Source organism: Lissotriton helveticus, chromosome 7 (genome assembly GCF_964261635.1).
Source record: "Lissotriton helveticus chromosome 7, aLisHel1.1, whole genome shotgun sequence".
Classification (NCBI taxonomy): Eukaryota; Metazoa; Chordata; class Amphibia; order Caudata; family Salamandridae; genus Lissotriton; species Lissotriton helveticus.
In genome coordinates this window covers 64,767,755-64,785,432 of record NC_136068.1, presented here as the reverse complement: position 1 = coordinate 64,785,432, position 17,678 = coordinate 64,767,755, and the positions used below count along the sequence as shown (strand labels likewise).

The following is a 17,678-nucleotide window of genomic DNA, read 5'->3' as shown; positions in this document are numbered from 1 at the left end:
CAGAAGAGGAGCACAGGTTGAGGTGCAGGAGAGGAGCACAGGGCGATGTGCAGAAGAGGAGCACAGGGTGACGTGCATCAGGGAGTCACAGGGCCAGGTGCAGAAGAGGAGCTCAGGATGATGTGCAGAAGAGGAGCTCAGGGTGAGGTGCAGAAGAGGAGCACAGGGCGTTGTGCAGAAGAGGAGCTCAGGGCGATGTGCAGAAGAGGAGCTCAGGGCGATGTGCAGAAGAGGAGCACAGGGCGATGTGCGTAAGAGGAGCACAGGGTGAGGTGCAGAAGAGGAGCACAGGGCGATGTGCTGAAGAGGAGCACAGGGCGATGTGCGTAAGAGGAGCACAGGGCGATGTACAGAAGAGGAGCTCAGGGCGATGTGCAGAAGAGGAGCTCAGGGCGAAGTGCAGAAGAGGAGCACAGGGCGATGTGCTGAAGAGGAGCACAGGGCGATGTGCGTAAGAGGAGCAGAGGGCGATGTGCAGAAGAGGAGCTCAGGGCGATGTGCAGAAGAGGAGCTCAGGGCGATGTGCAGAAGAGGAGCACAGGGCGATGTGCTGAAGAGGAGCACAGGGCGATGTGCAGAAGTGTAGCACAGGGTGATTTGCAGAAGAGGAGCTCAATGCGAAGTGTAGAAGAGGAGCTCAGGGCGATGTGCAGAAGAGGAGCTCAGGGTGATGTGCAGAAGAGGAGCTCAATGCGAAGTGTAGAAGAGGAGCTCAGGGTGATGTGCAGAAGAGGAGCTCAATGCTAGGTGTAGAAGAGGAGCTCAGGGCGATGTGCAGAAGAAGAGCTCAGGGTGAGGTGCAGAAGAGAAGCACAGGGTGATATGCAGGAGAGGAGCACAGGGCGATGTGCAGAAGAGGAGCACAGGGCGATGTGCAGAAGAGGAGCACAGGGCAATGTGCAGAAGAGGAACTCAGTGATGTACGGAAGAGGTGCTCAGTGTGATGTGCAGAAGAGGAGCCCAAAATGCGATCAAAAATATACCGGAATCAGGTGATCTACTTACTTCCATTTTGGAAGACAAAGAAAATGTTTAGCCTTTCATGTTGAGCGGGCGGGATGCTTCTGTGGGAAGGTGCCACATTTAGGATAGAGTTTTTTGTTCAGCGCCTTAGGCACAATCGCAGAAACAGGTCTATTTAGAAAATAACATACATATACACTTTAAGTTGAAAATTTTACTTGTTTTTACATTGATGACCTGTGCTCTTTCTGTGTCCATATTCTGTTTAAAAAATGGTATCTTAAGTATTATTTACATCTATTTGGATTTGCTGTACTGCTCTCTAACTTTTTTATAGGGTGTCATGCAACAATCCATTAAATGGGATGTGTGAAAGACAACTTCCTTCCTTCCTTCCTTCCTTGCTTCCTTCCTTCCTTCCATCCTTCCTTCCTTCCTTCCTTCCTTCCTTCCTTCCTTCCTTCCTTCCTTCCTTCCTTCCTTCCCTCCCTCCCTCCCTGCGTCCCTCCCTCCCTCCTTTCTTCCTTCCTTCCTTCCTTCCTTCCTTCCTTCCTTCCTTCCTTCCTTCCTTGCTTCCTTCCTTCCTTCCATCCTTCCTTCCTTCCTTCCTTCCTTCCCTCCCTCCCTCCCTGCCTCCCTCCCTCCTTCCTTTCTTTCTTCCTTCCTTCCTTCCTTCCTTCCTTCCTTCCTTGCTTCCTTCCTTCCTTCCATCCTTCCTTCCTTCCTTCCTTCCTTCCATCCTTCCTTCCTTCCTTCCTTTCCTCCCTCCCTCCCTCCCTGCCTCCCTCCCTCCTTTCTTCCTTCCTTCCTTCCTTCCTTCCTTCCTTCCTTCCTTCCTTGCTTGCTTCCTTCCTTCCTTCCATCCTTCCTTCCTTCCTTCCTTCCATCCTTCCTTCCTTCCTTCCTTCCCTCCCTCCCTCCCTCCCTGCCTCCCTCCCTCCCTCCTTTCTTCCTTCCTTCCTTCCTTCCTTCCTTCCTTCCTTTCTTCCTTCCTTCCTTCCTTCCTTCCTTCCTTCCTTCCTTCCTTCCTTCCTTCCTTCCTTCCTTCCTTCCTTCCTTCCTTCCCTCCCTCCCTCCTTTCTTCCTTCCTTCCTTCCTTCCTTCCTTCCCCCCTCCCTCCCTCCCATGCAATCTATCCCAATCATTCTTCCTCTTTCCTTTCTTGCCTCATCTGTTCACCTGTCTAATCCTGGCCGCACCATTCTCATAGATTCTTTTCCCTTCCCATGATCCCCAGACTGTGTGTGCCATCTTTAATCCCGGTCCTTGTTGGTTTCCTTCACTAGGGCAAAACAAATCTTGTGGATCCCGCATTGGATTATAGCAAAAACAACGTTTACTTCACTAATGACGTGCGCGTCATCCAGCCTTTGCTTTCTAAGGTCCAGAGCTTCCTGCAGATCCAGCCGCTGCAGTCAGTCCAACCTTGCAACGTGCCGCTCAACCTCCAGGTGAATTACAAGCTGAATAGGGCAGAGGCCCCGCCCAACGCCAGGAGCATCAACTTCTTCTACATCGTGAGTGACCATAATGGAGACCATATGTGGTATTCTTAGAATCCTTCACTCTCACCTAAGCCTCACCATAACCCTACCCTAATGCTAAATGTTCTCTTGACTAACCCTCTACCCCTTCACCATAATTCTGGACTCATCCCTCAACTGGATCCCAAATGCTACCCGTACTTACCTTCAACCCTAACTTGACTAACCCTCTACCCCTTCACCATAATTCTGGACTCATCCCTCAACTGGATCCCAAATGCTACCCGTACTTACCTTCAACCCTAACTTGACTAACCCTCTACCCCTTCACCATAATTCTGGACTCATCCCTCAACTGGATCCCAAATGCTACCCGTACTTACCTTCAACCCTAACTTGACTAACCCTCTACCCCTTCACCATAATTCTGGACTCATCCTTCAACTGGATCCCAAATTCTACCCGTACTTACCTTCAACCCTAACTTGACTAACCCTCTAACCCTTCACCATAATTCTGGACTCATCCCTCAACTGGATCCCAAATTCTACCCGTACTTATCTTCAACCCTAACTTGACTAACCCTCTACCCCTTCACCATAATTCCGGACTCATCCCTCAACTGGATTCCAAATGCTACCTGTACTTACCTTCAACCCTAACTTGACTAACCCTCAACCCCTTCACCATAATTCTGGACTCATCCCTCAACTGGATCCCAAATGCTACCGTGCTTACCTTCAACCCTAACTTGACTAACCCTCTACCCCTTCACCATAATTCTGGAATCATCCCTCAACTGGATCCCAAATGCTACCCGTACTTACCTTCAACCCTAACTTGACTAACCCTCTACCCCTTCACCATAATTCCGCACTCATCCCTCAACTGGATTCCAAATGCTACCCGTACTTACCTTCAACCCTAACTTGACTAACCCTCAACCCCTTCACCATAATTCTGAACTCATCCCTCAACTGGATCCCAAATGCTACTGTGCTTACCTTCAACCCTAACTTGACTAACCCTCTACCCCTTCACCATAATTCTGGAATCATCCCTCAACTGGATCCCAAATGCTACCCGTACTTACCTTCAACCCTAACTTGACTAACCCTCAACCCCTTCACCATAATTCTGGACTCATCCCTCAACTGGATCCCAAATGCTACCGTGCTTACCTTCAACCCTAACTTGACTAACCCTCTACCCCTTCACCATAATTCTGGAATCATCCCTCAACTGGATCCCAAATGCTACCCGTACTTACCTTCAACCCTAACTTGACTAACCCTCTATCCCTTCACCATAATTCTGGACTCATCCCTCAACTGTATCCCAAATGCTACCCGTACTTACCTTCAACCCTAACTTGACTAACCCTCTACCCCTTCACCATAATTCTGGACTCATCCCTCAACTGGATCCTAAATGCTACCCGTACTTACCTTCAACCCTAACTTGACTAACCCTCTACCCCTTCACCATAATTCTGGGCTCATCCCTCAACTGGATCCCAAATGCTACCCGTACTTACCTTGAACCCTAACTTGACTAACCATCTACCCTTTCACCATAATTCTGAACCCATCCCTCAACTGGATCCCAAATGCTACCCGTACTTACCTTCAACCCTAACTCCTCCTGTAACCACATCACATCCTTTTGCTCCTCCGTTGCCATAGCCACCAGACCCTATCTTCACCCTAGCCTCTCCTCTAACTGCAAACATTGCCCTACATCTTATTGAAGACCAATCCTTGACCCCCTCACTAGCTTACCATAACCTTTATTTCTTCATGGTACAATAGGTGGTCAAAGAAATAGAAGTCTGTGCTCAGACTGATGTGTTCAGACTGATTTTTATTTTATAGATTACGTCAGTTGATTCGTTTTTTTCTAAAGCAGTTCCATTAAATTGTGATAACTCTTGAATGGCAAACAGACCCTGTACGGATTTGGGAGTATTCTATGATATGGGTTTGAGGCCAGTCAGGCTCATTTGTAAACCTTAAGCTTACCCGTCGGGTAGCTGTGGCTTCGAGCAGCAAGGCCTCGACAAAGGAACTTAGGGGCATATTATCAAGAACTGCGATAAAATTATCGCCGCTTTAGCGGCAGGAAACTGCCGCTAAAACGGCGAAAATGGGCTTGATAATATGCCCCTGTGAATTCCCATAGCAGCACAGTTTAACACCAGAACCTGGGCTGCTATGGGAATTCACAAGGACATATTATCAAGCCCATTATTGCCATTTTAGAGGCAGTTTCCTGCCGCTATAGCGGTGATAATTTTATCGCCATTCTTGATAATATGTCCCTTGGTGTAAAGCATTTAACAGCACCAAACAACGAAACAAGAAAGTCACGCAACAAGAAAGAGACACAACACAAATGTATAAAAATAGAGCATATTTTTATGAATTTATTTAGAATCCTTGATCATGAAAACCTACGTGAGGGTTCCTTAAATATTAATATTTAAACCATTAAATATTGTTTTATTTAACCGCAAAGAAGCACTGGTCAACAAAATCTTTGCAAAAGCTTAGAAAAGTTTCAAACAGTTAGTTTGGTTACTCTGGTCCGATTTGGATGACCAAATCTGACAGGAGAGAAGTCCAGGAGTACAGTAGGGTTACTTTAGACAGTTATTTGGTCACCAGAGCCTTTTCTAGTTCAGTTCCAGCTTTTAGAAGACAACCGCCATAGACAACAATGGAGTGGTCCTGATGCTGGGGATGCAGGATGAAAAGATGCTCAACGATGGTCCTGGAGCTGTTCGATCGACGAGGGTGAGTTGCGGGACGTTTCTCTGTAAACAGTTGAGATGGGGCAACTATGACCACTGCACACGGGGTCCCATGACGTCCTCTTTGTGACAGTAGAAGGTCAGGTGCGGCTGGGCTACTGATCTAGAGACATAGCGGCCACAGCGAATATCCTTGAAGGAAGCTAGTGTCCCTCATGGGTGACAAATCAAGACTGGGATAGCACCCCCGAGCCCAGCAGACTCGGGTGCAACTTTTGGCTATCTCGGATTAATCTCTAGGTGCGCCCTGCGGCAGTCAGCAGTGATTCCTCAAATGTGGCTACTTCTTTGCCGGTTTGGGCATTCTCAGCTTTGATGTCCCTGGTGCTGTCTCAGGGGACACTACTTTAATCTTGGGCCTGGGGATCAACTTTTCCCCAAGCCAGGAGCTACAGGCACGTCCAAACTTCACTCACCCAAAGTGCAGCAGCTGCAGTCCTTCCAGCGATGCAGCCTCTCTTCGTGCAGTTTCAAGGGCAGCAGGGCCGTCCTTCTTCAGTCTCCAAATCCAATGTGTATTGAGGTTCTGGGTGTCAGGGGGTGCCCATTTTATCCCAGGAAAGTGCACCAAGTGGACAATATGGCCACTAGCCAAAGGGCTAGTAGGTTCCTTCCTCTTTGGTGACAAAGTTCCGGTAAAGTGTGGCATTTGGCAATCCCAGAGTGCAATATTCTTGCCACTCTCAAGATGTCTGAGCCTTCCCTCGACTGTATGCAGCCTGGCATCCCACCCCAGGGGAGTGGCTACCTAAGGGCTACACACCATCGCAGAAGCCGGTTTGAGGATTGGGTTTCTGTTATAACTTGTGTTCCCTGCTGCTCAGCTGGTATGTATGTCATATGGATTGTTAGATGATTGGAATGTTACTGTGCTGTGAATGTCAGTTGAGTGAGGGCTGAGCAGCAGGACAGCTGCTCCTGATGGGGTTATCTTTATAACTTAACTAACTAACTTAAATAAAGTAACTTGACCTACTTTACATGAAGTATCCATCTTCCTTTTGAGTACAACATTTTGGCGACATTTGGGAACTTTACTGAAAAGAATCAACGCGTGCAAAGGAAAAAGACTATTTGAAAACTTCATTCTGACCAAGGAAAGAACGGAAAAGGTACTAGTAAAGAAGAAAAAAGAAGACTAAAGGTAAAAAAAAAAGAATATAAGTTTGGATGAAAAATGCGTGTGTAATCCTGGCTGGCAAACAAACCCCATCAGTGACCAAGACATCGGTCGCCCTGTAATCAAGGTTTGCCAGATTGAATTTGTTTGATTTACCAGCGACAGTGCGGAGTTTGCCTGAAGATCTGTATTTGGCATCTTGATAAGACATTACCTCTCTGTCTGTTGAAAATGAAAATGAAATTTTAACAGAGCACAAGAGATTAGCGCTACAACTGTGGAAGAAGATAATATCAGCGCTGTGTGATTAACACTATCACTATGCAGGAGAGAATAAAACTGTCGCAAGTCTGAAGAGGTTAATGTAAGAAACAATGTCTGTTAAAAACGAAATTAAAACTTTGATAAGCCACTAGAAAATAACGATGTGACCGTTGATAAGGAAAGTAGAGCCTTGGCAAAGCAGTTCGCAAAGCAGAAGTGACTGGCGCTGTGTTTGTTGAAGAGGGAAATAAAACTTTGAAGAGCCACTTTGAAAAGCCAGTACAGATTAGCGCTGTGACTGCTGGAAAGGAAAGTGAAGCTTTAGCAAAGGAGATTTGCGCTGGAACTGTACAAAAGAGAGAAGAGGAAAAGCTTTCACAAGGCGGAATGAATTAGCGCTTATGGTCCAATATTTTTGATTGACGTTTTGGCAGTGTATGATTGTTACTATGGAAGAAGAAATCGGCACTTTGCTAGCAGCGGGACTTCGAGCATTATTTGAAATAGCTCGAGCGGAGAAGAGCGAGCCGACGTCTCACTTACTGTTCGAATTTTCAGCTCGGCAGCATCTTTCAAATCGAGCCAGCACTTGTGGAGAAGCTTGAGGCTCCCGTGGAATCCGGTCGGCAGTAGAAGGAGAATGCAAAGGTAAACGTCACAAGGAGAAGCGGAAGTGATGTAATCACGCTACGTGGTTGCCACCTTGAATCTGTGATACTAGGCAACCCGTTTTCAGCGGAGCGACGTGACATGTCGGAGCGATGTGACATGTAGAAACTCTACTTTAATTGGAACCTGGCGCGTGGTAATGAGCGCTGAAGTGAGCAATGCGTTTTTGGTGGTACAACGATCTCAAATCCCAACTCGGTGAGGCTGTAATTTTTTTTTTAGACTCTGCCTGAGACGTATCGTTTTTTTGATCAGAGGAAACACCTTAAAGAGAACTAACGCGATATTTAACCAAAACTGCTCGTTTTGCAAAGTGTGTAATTTTTAGACTCTACCAGGAAATAAGTAATCTGCGACGGAGAACCAGTGATGATGAGGATCCACGCTGGGGACACTTTGATGAGCCTAATGATGATGTTTTTGACCAACTACAGTGTATTTTGCTTGCAGTGTTTAGGATGTTTGTATGAGAATTTGTTTAGTGTAATGCTAATCAAGCACGAGGATGGGTTTCTCATTACTGCTGTGTGAGGTGTTGTCAAAGTGTTAAACTATTCATTTGTTCTCTGGTGCGCGTATTATTTAGTGTTTGTAGTGGCTACGTAGTTTGTGGTCACTTTGTCATTAGAGAGATATGCCGTACTTAGTTACTCATTGGTTATAATGTTTGGTATCAGTGAGTGAATCACCATGAGTTGTTACACAATTAATGTTGTGTGTGAGTGTCTCTAGTTTTTCGGCAACTCATTACCCATGTGTGTGGGGGCTGTGTGGTATGATATGATATGGTCACCCCTTGATTGTGTGGTTTTGGTGTTCAAGTTGTTTAGCAAGAGTTGTTACACGGCTTATGTTGTGTGTGAGTGTGTCTTGACTCATTAACTCATGTTTGTTGTGGCTATGTTGTATATGGTCACTTGGTTATTTGAGGGCTATGCTGTATATAGTCACTCATTGGTTATTTGAGGGCTATGCTGTATATGGTCACTCATTGGTTATTTGAGGACTATGCTGTATGTGGTCACTCATTGGTTATTTGGGGACTACGCTGTATGTGGTCACTCATTGGTTATTTGAGGGCTATGCAGTATATGGTCACTCATTGGTTATTTGTGGGCCATGCTGTATATGGTCACTCTTTGTTTTTTTTTGAGGGCTGTGCTGTATATGGTCACTCATTGGTAATTTGAGGGCTATGCTGTATATGGTCACTCATTGGTCATTGTGTTTTGATAAAAGAGTTGTTACACAAAGTTGGTGTTGTGTGTGATTGTAGGTTCGTTATGTGCACCTGGTTTCCCGGCTACCTATGTGTTTGCTGTATGCACGTGTTGTGCGGAGGTGTGCTTGTTGCGAGTGTATGTTTTCCCGCGGTATGGTTGGGTCACACGAGTTCTGTCACTTATAGTGTGCGCGTTGTTTCCTGGTATTTTTACATTAAGTTTGTTCCTGTGTGTCTCGCTTCTTATACTGGTCTGGCCAACTTGTATAATTAGTGGCATAAGGATGTAGGATGAAGATAGTTGTTAATGTCAGGAAGTAATGCGGTGCGGGATGTGTTAAATTTATCGTATGCGTTGTTAATTTGTACTTTAATGCATTGTGTTTACATTACTGACTATCTGCACTAGAGTGCATCTCATTGACAACCATTTTATTGCTTATTTGCAATTGTACCCATAACGAAGGGAGATATGTTATAACTTGTGTTCCCTGCTGCTCAGCTGGTATGTATGTCATATGGATTGTTAGATGATTGGAATGTTACTGTGCTGTGAATGTCAGTTGAGTGAGGGCTGAGCAGCAGGACAGCTGCTCCTGATGGGGTTATCTTTATAACTTAACTAACTAACTTAAATAAAGTAACTTGACCTACTTTACATGAAGTATCCATCTTCCTTTTGAGTACAACAGTTTCCCTCTCCGGACCTGTTTCCAACTCATCTACATGAACAAAAGGCAGCCTGCTCGGAGGTGTTATCCCTGGCGGCCCTTTAAGGAATTGATTAGGAGTACCACAGACCGGTGTATTTAGCAAGAGCATTTGCAGGGAGGCAGTTGAAGATCCAGTCTTCCAGATCCAGTAATACCCAACCTTAAATGCTCAGGTCACAAGGACAGTCTGTGATAGCTTGCAGTTTTTTTAAGATCATACAACTGCTGTAAAGTGCAAATGCCTGGCAATGATTCAGATTACAGTTCACACTGCAGGGAATATGTATTACTTACTGGCTCTCACCAGTAGGTAGTCTTAATTTGAACAATGTTTTCATAGGAAACGCATTTTTATATTTGCCTATATCTTTAGCGCCGTTTGACAAATCTTCACGAAATTATCCCTAAAAAAGTGCCTCAGTGATTCTTGTTGCCCATACGAACCGATAGATGAAATTACATGATAATTTGGCAGAAAGGTAGCTCTTGGTCCAGAAAGAACCCTTTTTTTATTTGGTGTAAATATGTTAATTCGTTTTTGTGAAATAAAAAAACCAATTAAGGATATATAAGGACCCAGATCCTCCAAGGATCCCACTGTCCCCATGCTGAAATGTGATTGGCTGCCAACACTTCAGCCAGGCAGTGTTGGCAGCCATTGTTAGACGGGGACCTGGAGGGTCGGCCGAGCACAAGGGGAGAGGCCTCCGGTGAGGGCCGTCTCCAGCGACCGTACAGACAAGTAACTTCCCCCCCCACAGATGGACACCACACGAAGACCAGATTAACACCTTTTATAGGCCGTTCTTGAAGTAAGGTAGTACGATACAAGGAGATCAGGACACGATGATCCTCTCAATTCTAGTCTCTAGTAGGGAAAGGGGGTAGCGGGACAGTCTTGGTACCTACTGGTACTGAGGTGAAACGGCGGTAGCTCACAATCCTCGAGCTCGGTGTTCGGACGGGTCGGACCGCGGCAGCGCCAGCAGGTCCCGAAGAGGTCGTAGATGGCAACTGGCCGCGGCAGCGCCAGCAGGTCCCAACGAGGATGACGGTTACAACGGGCCGCGGCAGCGCCAGCAGGTCCCACGAGGATGAAGGTTGCAGAAGGCCGCGGCAGCACCAGCAGGCAGGACGATAGTTCACAGGGCAGGGCTGCGGCAGCGCCAGCAGTCCGTCAAGGATGAGTTCTTCTCGGTGTCTCTCGACTTCAGGATACAACTGCCTTCCTGCTCTGGGGCTGCCTCAGTTATAGGTCTGGCGCCCTTTGATGTCCGGACCCTCGCACTGGGAGGTCGGGAGGTCCGGGATGAGGGAGTCCAGACACCCAGCAGGGGGGTGGAGCCAGCACCCGGGGAGGCTGGGGGCGATCGGCACCTGGTGGGGGAGAGCCATCGACACTGCTTTCTCCCATTAGCCTGCCAAGTGGTCCGTTCACCTCCTGGGTGGATGGTGGTGCCGGGATGGCGGGGCCTGGCCAGGTCCAGGGTTGGGGTCGAGCTGAGGCCACGCGGCCGCGTGGTGCAGTGTCCAAGATGGCGGCTGGGCCGGGCAATGGGGCTGACGGGGGCCCGGGCCCGTGACACAGAGACATCCGGGAGCAGGCGTCCCGGAGGGGACGGGTTGCGGGTTGCTTCTGCAGGTAGCCCCCGGAGAGCCGGTGTCTGGGCCCTGTCGTGCGGGGAGGGAGCGAGCACTTCGTGGGGCCTGTCCAACATGCGTCCCCCCCAGCTGAAGGCGGGGAGAGTCACCCATCCTCTTGGGGACTCTCCACGTCGAGGCGGAAAAAGCGGGACAGGCCATCCGCGTTGGCGTGGTCTTGGCCAGGGCGATGCTCCACAGTGAAGTCCATCCCCTGCAGGGAGATGGACCATCGCAATAGTTTGGGGTTCTCCCCCCGCATTTGCATTAGCCATTGCAGGGGCCGATGATCTGTTTGTACCCGGAAGTGGGTTCCGAAGAGGTAAGGCCGGAGCTTCTTGAGGGCCCATACTACTGCGAAGGCCTCTCGCTCAATGGTGCTCCAGCGCTGTTCTCGGGGCAGTAGGCGTCTGCTGATGAAGGCCACTGGTTGGTCGACTCCCTCGGGGTTCAGTTGGGAGAGGACGGCCCCGATGCCATGGTCTGATGCATCAGTCTGGACGATGAACTCACGGCTGTAGTCGGGGACCTGGAGCACCGGAGCGGTGCACATGGCGGCCTTCAGCCTCTCGAAGGCCGCTTGACAGTCGGGAGTCCAGTTGACTGTTCTTGGGTTGGTCTTGGATGTGAGTCCCGTGAGGGGCCTCACAATGCTGCCATAGTCCTTTACGAACCGCCGATAGTACCCGGTGAGCCCCAGGAAGGCTCGGACCTCGGTTTGGGTTACGGAGGGGCGCCAGGACTGGATGGCAGCGATCTTGAGCTGGAGGGGGGCCACCAGACCGCTCCCCACTTGGTGTCCGAGGTAGGTCACGGACCCCTGGCCGATTTGGCACTTGCTGGCCTTGATGGTGAGGCCGGCCCGTTGGAGGGCCTGCAGGACCCCTCGGAGGTGGCGGAGGTGGTCTGACCAGTGGCGGCTATACACCGCGATGTCGTCCAGGTATGCGGCGCTGAACTCTTCGAGGCCCGCCAATACCTGGTTCACAAGTCGTTGGAACGTGGCTGGAGCGTTTTTCATGCCGAATGGCATCACTCTGAAGTGGTAGTGTCCATCCGGGGTGGAGAAAGCGGATCGTTCTTGTGCCCTGGGGGTGAGGCCGATCTGCCAGTAGCCCGCCGTCAGGTCGAAGATGCTTAGGTAGCGGGCCGCCCCCATGCGGTCAACTAGTTCGTCGGCTCGGGGGATGGGGTGAGCGTCGGTTCGGGTGACAGCATTCAGACCCCGATAGTCGACGCAGAACCGGAGCTCGGGTGTGGTGCCCGGGGCCGCAGCTTTGGGGACCAGTACCACCGGGCTGGCCCAGGGGCTGTCCGAGGGTTCGATGACTCCGAGTGCGAGCATCTTGGAGACTTCTTCTTGGATGCAGGTGCGTACCCGATCTGGTACTCGGTACGGCCGGTGTCGGATAGGAGTACTGTCGCCAGTGTCCACGTCGTGCAGGCACCAGGGGGTGACCCCGGGTGTGAGGGAGAATAGGTTTGCAAATGGCAGCAGGAGGGCCCGACAGTCTTGGCGCTGCTCCGGGGTCAGAGCCTCGGAGAGTTGGACCCCGTCCACTGAACCATCTTTTTCCCCGGTCCCCAGTAGGTCAGGGAGGGGCTCGGAGTCTTCCTCCGCCCCACTGTCTGTAGCCATCAGCAGGCTGAGCTCCGAGCGCCCGAAGTGGGGTTTGAGTCTGTTGGCGTGGAGGACCCGGAGGGGGTTCCGGGGGGATTCCATGTCGATGAGGTAGGTGACGGGGCTCTTACGCTCGATCACCTTGAAGGGCCCCGTCCACTTGTCCTGTAAGGCGCAAGGTTCGATGGGGGACATCACCCATACCTGCTGGCCAGGCTCGAATTCGATGGAGGAGGCATGTTGATCGTACCACTTCTTCATGTCCTCCTGACTGGCTTCAAGATTGGCTTTGGCGATCTCTCTGAATCGCCGGGTCTGATTACGGAGGGCCAGGAGGTACTTGTAGACGTCTGGAGGGGTCTTCAGGGGGGCCATCTCCCACTCTTCTTTAACTAGGCTGAGAGGCCCGCGGACAGGGTGTCCGTACAGGAGTTCGAAGGGGCTGAAGCCGAGGGACTTCTGGGGTACTTCTCGGTAGGCGAAGAGGAGGCACGGTAGTAGCACGTCCCACTGGCGGCGTAGGGGTTCTTCCAGCCCCATGATCATCCCCTTGAGAGTGCGGTTGAATCGCTCGACCAGTCCGTTTCCTTGCGGGTGATAGGGGGTTGTGAATCGGTAGGTGACTCCGCACTGTTGCCATAAGGATTTCATATATTTTGAAATAAAGTTCGTGCCCCTGTCGCTGACGACTTCCCTGGGGAAGCCCACCCGAGAGAAGATTCCCATTAAGGCTCGACCTACCACTGGTGCGGTTACAGTTCGAAGGGGAACCGCCTCAGGATAGCGGGTGGCGTGGTCCACCAGGACCAGGATGAATCGATGCCCTTGTGCTGTTCGGGGGTCCAGGGGCCCCACAATGTCTATTCCCACCCTTTCGAACGGGGTGGTCACAACGGGGAATGGTTGCAGGGGTGCCTTGAGTTTGCGGCCGCTCTTCCCGCTGGCCTGGCAGGTCGGGCAGGACCGGCAGTGGTTGGAGACGTCATTTTTCATTTTCGGCCAGTAAAAGTGAGTCACCAGGCGGTTGTATGTTTTGTCTTGCCCCAAGTGTCCAGCCAGGGGGACATCATGGGCCAAGTTCAAAAGGAAGTCTCTGAAGCGGAGGAGCACCACCAGCACTCGACTGGCCCCCAGCTCCGCTATTCTTTGTTCGCTGTACAGTAAGTCATTGTCCCAATAGATCCAGTGGGCTCCTGCGGTGTCTCCCGCGCTCTGGGCGAGCGCTTGCTGTCGCAGTCCCTCGAGGGAGGAACATGTCTTTTGCTCTTGCCGGAATTGTTCTTGGGTGGGCCCCCCTTCCTGACGCCACTGAGCCAGGTCGGGAAGGTCTTGGGGCTGAGCGGCCTCTTCTTGGGTTTGTTCCGGGGGGTCAGTAGGGATGGAGCTTCCCTCTGGAGCGATCGGGGGAGGCGGTGCTGGCCATTCGGGTTCTTCAGATCCAGGGATGGTGTCGGCGGCCATGAACCGGGTTGTTACACACGCCCAGCCCGGGAGGCCCAACATCCCCAGGTGCTCTCTTCTTTCAACGGCTGCCCACGGGGAACTCTCGAGATCGTTCCCCAGGAGGCAGTCCACGGGGGCATCGTCGCGGACGGTCACTCCTAGCATACCGGACACGCCTCCCCATTCGAAGGGGACGCAGGCCATCCGACACAGGCTCTCCGAGTTGTCGGCCGATCGGACGGGGCAAAGAACGTTTGGCAGGATTTGTTCTGGGGTCACCAGGTGACAACGGACGGCCGTCACACTGGCCCCTGTGTCACGCAGGGCTTCGGCCTTACGCCCATTTATGTTCACCCACTGACTGTATTTCCTGGTGTTGGCGGGTAGGGGAGCCCGCGGGATCAGGTCTCTTCCCCCTAGGCAGGCCAGGGTCATGGCGGCGGGTTCCCACTCGGGCTGCTCCTGCTCGTACTCGTCAGGCTCTTCGGAGACTTGCTCTTCCCCTAGGGCGGCGGCAGCCATCTGGTGGGGCCCGGGGGTCTGGTTCTTTGGGCAGGTCGGGTCACTGGCATAGTGGCCGACTCGTTGGCATCGGTGACACGTAACGTTGGCTCGGAACCCCGGGCGCATCGGGGGGTTGCCCTGGCCGGCCGGGGGCGGGGCGTTGTTTGCGGGACGGCGTCTCTGCCCCGGCCCTGTCCTCCTCCTCCTCCTCGGGGACGATGATGACCTTGGTTGGTTCTGTTCTGCTCGTTTGGCCCACTCCGGGTCACTCGGGTGCTCTCCCATCGGTCAGCCTCGGCGGCGAGCTGCCGTGGGTCAGTCAATTTGCTGTCGAGGAGGTGCTGCCTGAGCTCGACGAAGCAGTTGTTGGAGAGGTGCTCCCACACAATGAGGTTGAAGAGCTGCTCGTAGGTTGTTACATTGCTACCCTTGATCCATCCCTCGAAGGCTCGGCTGAAATAGTTCACATATTCTATCCAGGTTGTACCCGGGATCCGGGTGCAGTTGCGGAACCTCTGGCGGTACATCTCGGGCGTTAGCCCATATCGACGGAGGAGGGCGGCCTTCATGTGGTCATAGGACGTCATTTGATGGTCCGGAAGCTGCAGCAGGGCATCCCGGCCTTCATTGACGAATCTCCCCCATAGGCCGGCTCCCCAGTCACTTCGAGCGATCCGGTGGGCAGTCATGGCGATCTCGTAGGCCTTGAACCACTGCTGTATGTCGTCGTTCCGATAATATTCACGGACCACATCTTTGGGGATGTGGACCTTCTGTTCGGTAGTCCCTGGGGGGCGCGGTTGCTCGGGCACCCCTAGGTCTTTGTTCTGTTTGCGCATTTCTATCTCCGCCAGCTTGCACTCGTGTTCGTATGCCAGTCTTTTTTTCTTCGAGTTCTCTCTGTCTCTGCTTTTCCTCTCGCTCTTCTTGGAGCCGTAAGTGTTCTAAGTTCATCTTTTGTTCTGCCAGTTTCAATTCTCCGTCTAATTTGAGCCGTGCCAACTCGTGTAGTCTATTTTTCTCTCGTTCTCGGATCTCTTCCCGGGAGAGATCCGTTCTCCTTTCTTCCGTCAAAGTGGTGTTTGTCTCCGGGGCTTCGGGATCCCGGGGTCCGGCGATATTTGTCTCTGCCCAGGATTCTAGGGCGTGCTTGAAGTCCTCTTTCGTGCTCAGACCGGTGGTGGCAATGCCTAGTTCTATGCAAAATTGTTTTAGCTCTCGGTGGTTGTACTCTTCCAGTTTTTCCCTCTGGAATTTCTCTGCAGATCCGCTCTCTCTGGTCGTCATTGTGGATTAGTCGTAGGGTGAGTTACTCTCTGTACGGTTACGCGTTGGTTCGGATCGCGCCGCTGGCCACCAATGTTAGACGGGGACCTGGAGGGTCGGCCGAGCACAAGGGGAGAGGCCTCCCGTGAGGGCCGTCTCCAGCGACCGTACAGACAAGTAACTTCCCCCCCCACAGATGGACACCACACGAAGACCAGATTAACACCTTTTATAGGCCGTTCTTGAAGTAAGGTAGTACGATACAAGGAGATCAGGACACGATGATCCTCTCAATTCTAGTCTCTAGTAGGGAAAGGGGGTAGCGGGACAGTCTTGGTACCTACTGGTACTGAGGTGAAACGGCGGTAGCTCACAATCCTCGAGCTCGGTGTTCGGACGGGTCGGACCGCGGCAGCGCCAGCAGGTCCCGAAGAGGTCGTAGATGGCAACGGGCCGCGGCAGCGCCAGCAGGTCCCAACGAGGATGACGGTTACAACGGGCCGCGGCAGCGCCAGCAGGTCCCACGAGGATGAAGGTTGCAGAAGGCCGCGGCAGCGCCAGCAGGCAGGACGATAGTTCACAGGGCAGGGCTGCGGCAGCGCCAGCAGTCCGTCAAGGGTGAGTTCTTCTCGGTGTCTCTCGACTCCAGGATACAACTGCCTTCCTGCTCTGGGGCTGCCTCAGTTATAGGTCTGGCGCCCTTTGATGTCCGGACCCTCGCACTGGGAGGTCGGGAGGTCCGGGATGAGGGAGTCCAGACACCCAGCAGGGGGGTGGAGCCAGCACCCGGGGAGGCTGGGGGCGATCGGCACCTGGTGGGGGAGAGCCATCGACACTGCTTTCTCCCATTAGCCTGCCAAGTGGTCCGTTCACCTACTGGGTGGATGGTGGTGCCGGGATGGCGGGGCCTGGCCAGGTCCAGGGTTGGGGTCGAGCTGAGGCCACGCGGCCGCGTGGTGCAGTGTCCAAGATGGCGGCTGGGCCGGGCAATGGGGCTGACGGGGGCCCGGGCCCGTGACACAGAGACATCCGGGAGCAGGCGTCCCGGAGGGGACGGGTTGCGGGTTGCTTCTGCAGGTAGCCCCCGGAGAGCCGGTGTCTGGGCCCTGTCGTGCGGGGAGGGAGCGAGCCCTTCGTGGGGCCTGTCCAACAGCCATCTTGACAGACAGATTCAGCGGACATTTTTAAAAAAGAGAAGGGGCAGATCAAGAATACCCGGACCCTTTTGGCCTCATGGGGGGTGGGGCGAATCTTCCACAGGAATGCCTCAGGGCAAAAAAAAGCATTTAAAAAAAATATTTCAGTGGGAGCTGCGCTGGTTCCACGGCTCCCGCCAAAAAAGAAAAGAAACCTGTGCTTCTGTAATGTCCCAGGGGCATGAGGAATCATATAAAGGAGGGGCGCATGAGGCCCCCTTCTAGGGCTCATGAGAGCCCTAGGGACTGCCACCTCCCCAGGGGACTGCTTTTACAGTGTGCAGGGGTGTATGTGTGGCACCCCCACACCCTTTGGTCTGCCACCTCCCCAGGGCAAATCCCTATAAATAAATGCGGGGACCCTGTGACCCCCACAGTCCCGGGGACTGCCACCTTCCTGGGGCATTTCTCACTAAACTAATGCGGGGGCCCCACGCGGCACCCCACAGTCCCAGGGATCGCCACCTTCCCATGGCAAACCATTTACTATTAATGTGGCGGGGGCCAACTCCCCGGGGCTAATCATAAAATTCATGTATGAGGCCCGCGGCCCCCCTGCAGCACCTTCGACTGCCACCTCCCCTGGACAATTCATTCAAATTAAGAGGGCCACCGGCAGCCCCAGGGGCCACTACCTCCCGGGCCTAAGCACTAAAATGAACGGTGGCCTTGCCGCCCCCTCATGAAACCAAGGATGGCCCTGGAAGCCACCACCGCCCAGGGCCGGCGCCTGCTCCCTCCCGAGGTGCCCACCCTTAGG

The 17,678-nt window shown here is 52.3% G+C and overlaps 1 protein-coding gene across 2 annotated transcripts in view; it reads left to right on the top strand.

The window, feature by feature from the left end:
* LOC144768066 (alpha-2-macroglobulin-like protein 1) overlaps positions 1-17,678 on the top strand; it is a 411,824-nt gene that overhangs the window by 169,662 nt on the left and 224,484 nt on the right. For both annotated transcript variants that reach the window (XM_078651439.1, XM_078651438.1), the window contains exon 12: positions 2,250-2,480. In XM_078651439.1, the coding sequence (XP_078507565.1) occupies positions 2,250-2,480 (231 nt within the window). The remainder of the gene's footprint in view (positions 1-2,249; positions 2,481-17,678) is intronic.